Source organism: Cyrtonyx montezumae, unplaced genomic scaffold (assembly GCF_038088225.1).
Source record: "Cyrtonyx montezumae isolate F1298 unplaced genomic scaffold, pur_monq_1.0 scaffold_5, whole genome shotgun sequence".
Taxonomy (NCBI): Eukaryota; Metazoa; Chordata; class Aves; order Galliformes; family Odontophoridae; genus Cyrtonyx; species Cyrtonyx montezumae.
The window spans coordinates 9,980,055-9,992,193 of record NW_027072056.1 but is presented as its reverse complement, the minus strand read 5'-3'; the positions used below and the strand labels follow the sequence as shown (position 1 = coordinate 9,992,193).

Here is a 12,139-nt window from a genome sequence, read left to right as displayed (position 1 = left end):
GAACCTGGCATCAAGTCACATTGTACTTGTCAACCCTCTTCCAAGTGTTTATGCTCTGACTCCCAAGTATTTCCTGTTTTATTGCTGACCCTGCATAGCAATAATACACAAGAGAACAGTTTTTTTCCAGCGTTTGAGGTTTCATTTTGAGGAAAAAAAAGCACAAACATAACATGATTTTAAAAGACTCCTACCTCGTGCATCAGAGCATTGCATTAGACTGCACCATGCAAGGGTTTACAAAGCCCATATTCTAAACTGCTAACAAGCACAACAAACATATGCAAACAAAGCATGCTCAAATTTGCTCTGGTCATAATTGGCGAGTGCCATAACCAACTTGGAGTTGAGTCTTGCACAAACAAGCCTGCAAGGAAAGTGTCAGATCTCAACAAGAAACTGCAAGATGACTGCTGGGCATACTGCCCATCTGACAAAGCACAGCCTGTGAGATCTCCACAAAAATAAAAAACAGCAAGGAGAACAACGCATCTCTGAAGTCTCTGCCACCATAAAAGTCATCAAGTAACTTGGACACAAAAATAATGAACTTCCAGCAATCTGTCTCAAATGCACACCATGGAACACACTGCAGGCAAGACATCTGAAGTGCCAAGAGGAACTATTTGCATGTTGTTTTTCTGAAGAACATGGGTGAAGGAGGGGGAAAAAAAACAAAAAAGAAAAAAGAAACAGACATTAGCAGGTGACTAGAGAAAGAGGAGGAAAAAAGGAGAAAGACCTACACAATAACCCACTGACCCAACACTTCTTCAAACTCTCACTTCATTCTGTAAAACACACACTGTTAAGATCTTAAGGTTTCCTGAGACAGTTATCAGCAGCGCTCTCTTCCACACTGTACTATCTCACTATGTCTCCACATAAACTTCCTCTACCCATAGCATGTTCTTAAAACAATGAAGTCAGCAGGGCCTACTACAACTCCTGGCAAAGAGATCACATGCTACAAAACACAAGAGGTGCTAACAATGGCTCACTACAGGAAGGTTATTCTTTCCATCCTGTCTTCTCCATTCCTGAGCTCTAGCCAAAGGGATCCTTCTCCATCCTTCCCTTACAGCAGCTGCTGGCCAAGCCTTCCATGAACCACATGAATTCATTAATCCAGCAGAATGCCACCTCACAATCCCATTTTTTTTCCAGCATTAAGTTGTGTGGGCTCACAGAAAGGAGCGGCTGGAGTGCAGGTAGGCACGGGATATTCCCTTTCAGGGGAGGGGAGCAGCTGTATAGCAGCTTGTGCTCCTCCACTCGTGGCACACTGGCTGTGGTATGGCACACCAAATGCTCTTCTTACTGATCTCTTCACGTGGTGTGCGTGGTACTTACATTGCACCCAAAGAACTGAAGACATCCCTCCAGGAGAAAGAGATCCTTAAAACTCAGGCTTAAATCTGCTTAAGCATCTAAGTGAGACTGTTACAAACATTCTCTTCCATTAACTTGCATTCAGAGAGAACTGACATGTTATCACTAATTTTTTTTAATTTTATTCTTATTTTTATTTTGCTACCCTTGGGCAACAGAAGAAAAACTTAAGAACTCCTTTAATTTTAGGAGTAGAGTCACCAACTTTATCTAGACCACCTCTGTGCTCAGTAATATGCACAGTAACACAGAAGAGGAAATTTTTCCTTAGGAATGCTAACGACTTGCTTGTGTTTTACCCACAGAAGTTCCTCCACAACGCTGTTTGGAGGCTTTCAGAAGCAGTACAGCTCTTAACTGAGGGCAAAGCAGAATGCAAAGTGCCACATACCACTGGAGTTCTTGTGAGTGATCCTCCAACAAACGGATCACGTTTCTCACTAAACCTAAGACAATCACACAAGTTCACGACAAACAGCTCCACAATGTATCCTTATTTTTTCCTATCAGTTCTAACTTTTAATTTTTTTTTCTCCCCTCTTCAAATGCATGAAAGACTCATTTTGAAAAGATTCTGCTTTTCCTATAACATTGTTGTTATATGTTGTTTTAATCAGTGGATAACCAGTAAACTATCAAGTCACAGAAAGGGTAATCTTACTACCATCGTTCATGCAAAATGCAGATACCAGATTATAGCTTTTCTATTTTGACACAAACAGGTGTGCCTTCCTTGCTTAAAATAAATACATTTTCCAAAACTGTTCTTTGTCTTCTAAACTTTTGCTGATACTGAATTTATACACTATGATATTCGGGGAAAAAAATGCTTTTCAACAAGATGCCACTGCACACACATCAAGCCTCAGAACTTAAATGGTTACGTTCAAACAACTTCACTGAAATGAAATAACTCGATATCATATACTAATATTGGCAATAAGTTAATCACCAGATAACTGATTAAAGACAGAATTCCTTATTGATGTATAAACACATTGAAATCTAGAGGTACTACACATAGGGCAGATTTATGAGCAGCACGAAATGTCTTGCCCTGCCTTTAAAAGCGACTCATTCTAATAAAGATCTGCAAGAACTCTCAGTCTTGGCAAGATGCAGAGCAAAGAACTGCTTTGGAAGCTTGTATTTTCCAACAAGCTGGGGCTACTGTGATTTCTGAAGCTATCACATTATTAACAACAGATGACAGCTGTATTGATGTGCAGATCTGAAATGCCTTTTCAACCCTGACATACTCAGCTGCATGCACAGGATGCCATGCGTCTTGAACAAAGTGAAGAATTGCTTAGCTCCTTCTGTAAAAAAAAAAAGTAGATTCAAAGATTTCAAATAGACCAGAATCTCTGCTGCACTGTCATAGTCATCATCTTCTAAGGAAGAACTGCTACAAAAAGCAAAACTACTGGTCAAGCAAAGGTCAATTTCTCTCATCTGTTATTAAGCTACAAAGTGTTGAGATGTTTATTACATTCTCTCTGCCATTTTGCAGTGCCTTAAATGAGCTACATACAGAAATCTCCCCAGACCGCAGAGATCAAGAAGTTACACTGCTACAGAGATGATTACAAACCTCAAATAGTTCCTATGAGTTGATCAAGTATACAGAAAATGAATATTCTGCACATTAAGTAAAATAATCCACTGAAAGAAATAATGGAAACAATATGGAACTTCAGTTTCTTAACAAAGATAAAAGAGAGCCTTTAAATCCAGAATAGGCCACAGATGCAATCTCCTCTTGTGGATTATGTTTAATCTAGTCTTATCTCATGCCCTCTGCCTTCTCCACTGGAGACCAAATTCTACCTAAAAGAATTTTAATCTCATGAGTTCAAGAAAGTAACTGTTTTTTCAATAACTGTTTTTTTCCATGACACGCAGGAAAAACCTCTTTGGCTCTTGGTGGAGAAATAAGTCATGATGGCTTTTGTGGGTGAAAAAAGTACCTCTCTGTACTCAATAAGAAGGGGGCTGCTGACAGAGCACAGACACAGAACTGCGTGACAGAATCTTACCCATCTCCTGTGGTGGAAAAGCTGAACAGGAAGACTGAAAACCATTAGCCTTCTACCTCTGATTAAGAAATCAGACATTGCTTTGAGGCCTCAGTGGCTACTGAAGAGGACAACTACTCCAGTCCTGACCATTTTGCAAGGACTTACACAACTGGGTTTACGAAAAACCTGCTCCCTGCTGCAGATGAAGCCTTCAGTGTGCTTCTTCAGCACAGATCTAATCTCTAAGATTCGAAGGAATTAACCAATTTGCCATTTTCTTCACAAACAAGTTCCTGCACCTTCCAAAACATGCACTTCTATACTAAAATAGGTTAAGATCACAAGTTACCATAGACAGTCACTATCTACAGTATAAAAAAAAAAAACAAACCTTTTTTATTATCACTTTTTTAATGTAGTTCCCATTCCTGGCCTTGAATAAGGTAACGGACGTGTTCACTGGCAGGAATTGAGTACATACCAAAAACCTTTCAGCATGAACAATTTAAAGTAATACAGGAAGTACACATCCATCAATGATAAATTTGTATAGAAATTAGAAAATTTAATGCTTCAGAATAGCATCTGAAGTGTTTCAAAAATGAAAAAAATTACATTCCTTTGCTGGTGATTTGTGGTAATACAGAAAGCAAGATAAATTCAAACAACTCAAATGTTTACTACCTAAATCTGTCACAGAGAGAGGATGCGTTTATGAACACTTTAGTATACAACTGATAACTGTTGAAGTAAATTACTTCATAATCTACCTCAACAATGTCTAAGGTAAAAATATGTACATGTTTACAAAGTCTAACATTTACAAGAAGATACTCTCACTGAGTCTCTTTTATAACTGCAACAATAGTTACAGTAAAATGAAAACTTGTGTTGCCTGTACTTTCATTAGTCTAACATGAATTTTCTACAAACTACTGCCACCTTGAGTTAAGTGACATTTAACTCCCATTTGTCTTTTCTCAAATAATTTAAAACTTAATGCAAATGGTTACGCACTGCGAGCTTTCACACTGCTGAGGCAGAAGTTCTTAGTCACAATCCATTATTAATTTCGATAAATTGAGTTTAAATGGAAGCATGTTTGAGATAAATGAAGGTTGTGATATTTCATGATATTAATGCTTGTACACCCTTAAAGAATATTATAGGAGTTTGCTAATGTCTCATTTGCTAAGCAGTACACTGCAGCACAAATAGGTATGCAGCTCAGTGCCACCTTCAGAATTATCTGTCACTTGGAGATACTGTAACTGCAACAGCAGCAAAGTAGCCTGTCCATACCATTTTAAATTGTTGAATAGAAGGTACAAAAAAAACCCATATCAACACATTACAGGTTTTAATACCAAATAAAGGCTGAAAATTAGCACGTAGCTTTAAACCTGACTTGCACGGCAATGCGTGAGACTTAAGCAATAATTCTTTCCTGAGCTAACCTTAAGTTGGCATAAAAGCAAGGCAAGACTGTAAGCCAACCTTTATAAAATACACAAGACTAAAAAAAACTGTATGCAAGAACCATATTTCAATATATTTAAATAATATTTCAAAATAACTTCCAACAGTATGGGCAGGGGGAACTGAAAAGATTCAGAAGGTTGGCACAAAATATCACACACGGACCTCAATCTCCCGGAGTTTGGCACGCTTCTCTTCACTCATTTCAGAGTATTTGACTGATGACTTGGATTCAGGCATCTCCTCTTTAATAGGATTGGAATACATGTGTTGTTCCTCTGACTTTGAACTTTGAGTGTCTTCCTCATCTTCACTTTCCTCTTCTTGACTTTACAGAAAACAAAGAATTAACTGGTTTGTATATCCTGAAGACAATCTCTCACAAAATTTACCATCTCTATTACTTAGTTTGTGTTTAGTTACTAGTTTAGAAATGTGCTAAATGTAACAGTCTGCAGTTACAAAAACATCTCAATCTGTGAGGCAGATACCTTTTTGTTTTCATTAGCTATTATCCCTCAGATAATTTACACTTTTCATACAAACAGAACACAAAGAATTCTTGAAATTTACAGTCAGCAAATCCACATAGAACTCAGTTACAAGATCATTACTTCATTCAAATCTATAGGTACTTTAATTATGTTTTTTAGACTAATTAGTGCTATTAAAGAACAAAATAATCCACAACTGTTCCTTATGGAAGCAAGCCTCAAACATGGCAAATATTAGAAATGATATTCCCAGATTGGCCACTAGAGTGCTGCAGCACAACATACATGCTCTAAATGTTTTACTGCCATTACTAACAGATGCTCTCTATTTACCCAAAGAACAAAGCAGAAGACTGCTTAAAAACAACAGATGGTATGAGTTCTACTAGCATCTAAACATACACATCAGAATATTATTCATTCTTTTGTGTTCAGAAAGAAGGCAGAGTTTTGGATCCTTTCAAATAAATGTGACATTCGAGATTACCAAACTGTAAATAGTTAGAACTGGGGTTGTATTTAAGGATTTGTTAACTTATTTAATGTTATCGTTTTAAAGATTAGAGTTAAATCTATCCAAAAGTGTATTTTAACATGTTTACAGGGGCTAAAAGCATGCTACTATAAAATTCTGACTTGCCTATATTTCTACTTTGAACTTTTCTTTTGTTCTGCTCTTGTAACGAACATCTAACAAAGGGAGTATCAAGACACTCAACCTCAAAGGTAGAAAGTAATTTTTGACACTGATAAAAATGTATTCAAGTGCCCTCAATTTTTAAGATTTTAAGCAAAAACAACTTGAAAAGTAACATGCTAGCAAGTTACAATGTCAATGCAAATATGTTTAAAATGTTTCTAAACTTAAATTGCACCACAGATTTCAGTAAAAATACTTCTTTATAAAGGGAAATGCTAGACAAAGATTAAAAGAAAAAAACCCAAATACTTACTTTGGAATTTCCTCCTCCTCAGATTCTTCATGTTGGTCAAAAAGCTCCCATTTAGAAGTGGTAACAGCTAGAAAACACAATAAGATAATTTCAAGAGCAGGAAAAGCTATTGCTTTATTTGGAAGTTCCTATTTGTAGGTAGGATAAAAATCACAATATAATAAAAATTTACAGCATCTAACACTGCATACAGACTTATGAATTAAGAATTCCAAATTGCACCTTATCGGAACACATACTGCTTGCAGATATCCACTTAAGCCACCTAACATGTCAATAAACCTTTCAGCAGCAGAGAAGTATTTGTTAGCTCATAAAACCTTAACTTTCACAAACATATTTGGACAAAGACTTCCAAAATACTAACTTTTCCAATACTTACTCTTAATGAATAGGAAATTCATTTTAAAGGCTGACAGGCTACTGAAGTACACAAATAATAACAGAATACATCAACACCTTCACAGGAGGCATCAAAAAAAAAAAAGAAACCCAACAAAACTCTGCTGCACTATTACAGAAATCAGAACTTTCAAGCAGAGCAGCTGAAAATAAATTATTAAGGCAGTAAGTGAATTTAAACTGCCACATTACTTATGAAAACAGTCTTTTAACAGGTACTTTGAAAACTAACCTTGAGCTTCCAATTCTGATTCATCCACTGCTTCCCACTTTGAAGGAGCAACTTTAAATATAGGTTCATTCTTTTTTGAGTCTTCAGCTGTATCCACTGTTGGAGAAAGACCCACCAAATCATTTCCAAAGCTCTTCAAAAATTCTAACATAAGTCTGATGCTAATACTGTAGTTTACTGTACCACTTCATTAATTGCAAAGAAAATAAACTAGTATTTGGTATCTGATGTGCTTCTAAGTATCGTAAATCTCAACAAATTATAATCTAAAATAAAATTTGAAACTAATTCCTCCTAGATAAATTGAAATTAAGCAGTTACTAAACTAAATGTGTCCAGGTTGTTGGAGGGGTCTAGTGATGGCCATAAAGATTATCAAGAGGGCAGGAACACCTCTCCTATGAGGAAAGACTGAGAAGTTGGGCATCTTTAGCTTAGAGAACATAAAGCACCAGGGAAACCTCACTGCAGCCTGACAGTACTTGAAGGGAGCTTATAAACAGGACACAGATCAACTTCCTACACAGGCAGATAGTGAGAGGACAAGGGGGAATGATTTTAAACTGAAGAAAGGAGATTTAGATATCAGGAGGAAATTCCATCACTGTGAGAGTGGTGAAGTACTGGCACATGTTGCCCAGATAAATTGTAGACAGAGTCCTGGGCTAGTGGGTGGCAAGCTTGCCCATAGCAGAGGGACTAAAACTGGATGGGCTTCAATGCCCATTCCAAATCAAGACATTCTATGATTCTATGCCAGGATGCCAGGTTAATTTTTGGCTGTATCCATAAACAGGAAAAAAAAAACTGAAGGTTTAAACTGCAAGTGAAGTTGAAATATTCCATACAGGGTACTCCATCAAGATCATCATCCAATGACTTAATAGGAACCCCATCCAGATCATCAATAGGAGCAGCATCAATAGGAATCCCATCCACATCTTCCAATGGAGCACCATCAAGCTCTTCCTCAATGGGAGCACCATCAAGATCATCTGGTACTTCCTGAAAAAGACAACATCAAATCTACATCTAGATTGAATAAACCAAAGAATAAATCTATGTTATTTTTCCTTATTTCTCCAATTATTTATTCATTTCTTTTTAAGAGAATAGTAAAAGACTTGGAAAACCAAAAAACCCTCAAATTTAACATAATTTTTGCTATGAAGTACAATTGCTTCTTGCAGAGTAAAAGTATGACATTATCATCCTACACAAAATGATAAGCAAGAACCTGGAATTTGTCCACAACATACTAGAAAGTTTGTAATATAATTCCAAAGAATGCTCAGTTCCAAATAAGACATAAAACTGAGGGTCAACTCAAAATGAGCCAGTTAGTCAGATTACACTTACTACATACAAAAGATTCCCTGATAACTAGTCATTTGAACCACTGACAGAAATCAACTATCAGGAAAAACAAAATTTCAGATCACATGTAAATGAAAAATATATCTACATATAATTTCTAAAAGATCAGGGACAGGCACTGTTGTTTCCATGTGCACATTTTCTTAGTTCTACTGCTAAGGGCAATACCTAACTTTCCAATTACACTAACTCTGCTATTCCAAAAGCAGTGTTTTCAAAGAATTACAAAGTGAGCTTATCCTAAACATACATCAGTTGACATAGTTAAATATTATTTAAAGAGAATAGAGCCAGTAGAAGCCAAACTTTCAACAACTAAGTGCTAATGGTATTCTAGAACTTTTAAGCACTGAGCTTCAAAACACTGAATAACAGTTGACACATCACTGCTCTAAGGCAGTCAATAAGACTCACTACATACCCTGTTTAAAATAACCCCTAACCAGGGGGGAAAAATAAGAGATAAGTGCTGTAACATAACTAAAACGTTAGCAACTTTTTGTTCCAATGCAATGCAAAGATCAATGCAGAATATCGCCAGTGCAAATGATGTATCACAAGTCTTTCAAACTAAGAAAGATGAAATGACATGCTCAATCACCAGCTCAAGGCAAAATCTAACAGTTCCCCTATACCACATTATTCAGAATTCTCAAAATTAAAACTAATGCTCGAAAATCTAACTCTGAATTCACAGACACTACTGAGCACTGCCATTACATAGAAAATGCCTATCATTCTGCACTAGTCTTTGCTCTGAAATGGCTGTAGAAAGCAATTTGATGGAGTATCTTATCTACAAGTGGTAAATGCATTAACACATTAAATAATATCTGCACCTGCACGTTACACCTGTCTTTAAGACAAAGGATTTGATGTAAAAAATAAAATAAAATAAAATAAAATAAAATAAAAAGGGTTGTGGTGTTACCTATGCACGTTAATACCACCAAGATTAATCAAAATCCATAAATTATTATTACAAATAACAGATACATAAGAAAGGTATCAAAATATTCCTTGCCAGTTTTATTCTATACTTACACAATTTCTCTAACCATCTGCTTGCATCACTACTAAGAATGCTTACCTCTGCTTCTTTGTCTTCCATGATATTTACAAGCCCCAAGAAAATATTCTGTAGCTTGATCAAAAATGGTTCTGGATAGATTGCCCAGTCTTCCCATGCTCGGAAGCACGTCATTACCCGTTGCTAGAAGTAATAGGAACAAAGAGCTAATTAGCTAGAAATTAAGAAACGGTAAGTGACTGAAAATACACCACAGAAAGCTACTATTGTAGAAATAGTCCTAGCAAGTTCCATACTGGAACATACTACAGTGATACTATGCTGGCAAGGCAAGCAATTAAAAATATATATGTATACATAATATACCTTAGGATTTTTTTTTCTTTCCTCTAAATCTCACTTGACCAAGCAGTAAAGTATATGGTTAAAAACAACTGTTTTAAAATAGCAGATAACTAAAACTGATTTTCAATCTAGAGCAACTTAAAATGAAGGTAGAAGAACAAAGATATAAACCTTAACACTGAAAAACCAGCTACACTGTAAACTTCATATCTAAGCTTCAAATTAAAAAAAAACAAAAAAAAAAAAACACCTGAATCACTAAAACAGTAGAAGGAATAGAAGGAAGAGCAGGGCTAAGCATATGGAATGGAGAAGCTGAACACTACCTAAAGAAAATATTCTTAATTATACATGGTCAGACTGCTTATCACATATTAAAAAAATAGGCTAAATATAAAGAATACTTAAAAGATAATATATGGTTTTAAGTCCAGAAGTTTCTTTCAACATAAAGCAGCAAAAATTTATTTCTGAAAGTGAAATATGGGTGGTCCTAAAGAAATTAAGGAATCTAAGAAACCTTGCTGGCACAACCTAAGCACCAGATACACTCTGTACTCCACTACTATACACCTGCTGGAACATTTAATCTCTCACACTAGTTGTCCTCCTAACATTTCATTTATATTTCTCTCCAGAAGAGAAGGCAAGAAGCAGAAAATAGAAGAGCTGCTGCTTCTTCAGTAATTTCAAAAGACCAAAGTTAATTTCGAGGCTATCTTTGCAAGAAAGGAAACATTTTTCTTTCAGTAAAGCTTAATTACGAAGCTCGAGGTTCAAACCACCTATCCTAGGTATTCAATGGCTTGTGCAGGAACATCTTTGTATTTGACTTCTATGTCACGTAAATAACAATGAAATACATACCTTGAAATTTTCAGACTGTAAATGGCCTTGTATTGTACGGTAAGTAGCATTGAGATCAGAGAATATCTGACATAATTTTGTTTCAAAACTAGAATTAAACATATACATTTCTTTAGTTAAATTTTGTCATATATCTTTTCTGGACACACATAAGTCTTGAAAGCACCTGGGACACAGGACTCAAAAGCACAAGTTTCCAATCCCTATAACTGCTCTAAACTGAATTACGAGGTAAATATAGTTACTACATATTAAATCAGCTTTGGCAACAGCAGAGCTATGAATGGAGATCTTCACATCTGCTGCAGTCTTTTTATATAGCCTGAAAAACTAGAGGAGGATAAAAGGAGTTTTACAGTCCTACAAAGAATCAAAGAATTCTCAAAATTATTTTTTTTTAATTCTAAGTTATGTTTCTATTCTCTCAATGAAAGGACCTCAATGAAAGCAATGAGTAACAGCTGCTTTGCTTCTCTTTGAGTTTCTCTTAACGTGCAAAAAATAAACTAGCAAAGCAAAGACACGCTGCAACAAGAAACATGATTTGCAATCACTACACTTTGGCAACATGATGAATATTCCCCATCAGGCTACAGTAACATTAATAATACTCCAGGCAATATACACAATATATCATATATCATATATCTGTACAGAGCAAAGGTTCTTTCCCTTGTACATTTTTGGAAAATTCTGCTCAGCATCTTAGAAACAAAGTACATAAACTCCTTGTACGGTCTCAAAATTTGGTGAAGAATTGAAAAAAAATACAAAAAAACCCTTCTTAAATTATAAACTTTGTTTCAAAAATGTCATTCCTTTGCAAAGATGCTTTGCTATACCATACCTGCAATATTATGCACAGCCTCTTTATAGAAAAAGGTGCACAAGTTATCCTCATCTCTATGAGGTCCAAACGAGTCATACAAGGATTATGGCCTTTGGGTTTTTTTTCCATTTGTTTTACAAAGCATCCTATGCATTAATGTGCTGTATCTTACTCAGTTTCATATTAAGAGATATAACAACTACCAATGTTGTAATGGTATCTTCAGAGTCGTGAATTTCTCTACCACCACATTTATCCAGAGATGCACAGAACTGAATTTAAGGATACTCCTTCTTAATCAGCAATCATCTAAAATACTATACTTACAATTTTCTGTAGTAGGAAGCATTGGCAACTTTAGCTGAAGAGTTGTACAACACATCTGACACCAGATATAACCTTGCAATCTACAAAAAAAGAATGCTGAAATTAAGATATCATTAAGAATTTAATTATCCTGAAAATATATGCACTTTCCAGATGTGATATAAGATGGTCTAAACCATCTAGAAGTATGAAATTAGAACTAAATATCATGCAGATAAGTTGTTAGTATACATACTAAGGTGCAATTAGCCCCCTGTTATGCCACAGGCTGCTAACCACGTTGTAACAGTGAGTATATTCCTTACCTAATATTACAAAAGACAGATTGCAGCATTTCAGTTAATATTTCTTATTTTTTAATAGATTGCTCTGTTGTTTTCAACCAGCAATG

At 35.6% G+C, this 12,139-nt stretch overlaps 1 protein-coding gene across 8 annotated transcripts in view; it reads right to left on the bottom strand.

Moving 5' to 3' along the window:
- The window catches only part of U2SURP (U2 snRNP associated SURP domain containing), a 41,624-nt gene that overhangs the window by 5,846 nt on the left and 23,639 nt on the right, over nucleotides 1-12,139 (bottom strand). For all 8 annotated transcript variants that reach the window (XM_065748028.1, XM_065748022.1, XM_065748023.1 and 5 more), the window contains 7 exons: nucleotides 11,749-11,828; nucleotides 10,593-10,680; nucleotides 9,441-9,563; nucleotides 7,822-7,978; nucleotides 6,974-7,069; nucleotides 6,340-6,406; nucleotides 5,058-5,220 (listed from right to left, as the gene is read on the bottom strand). In XM_065748028.1, the coding sequence (XP_065604100.1) occupies nucleotides 5,058-5,220; nucleotides 6,340-6,406; nucleotides 6,974-7,069; nucleotides 7,822-7,978; nucleotides 9,441-9,563; nucleotides 10,593-10,680; nucleotides 11,749-11,828 (774 nt within the window). The remainder of the gene's footprint in view (nucleotides 1-5,057; nucleotides 5,221-6,339; nucleotides 6,407-6,973; nucleotides 7,070-7,821; nucleotides 7,979-9,440; nucleotides 9,564-10,592; nucleotides 10,681-11,748; nucleotides 11,829-12,139) is intronic.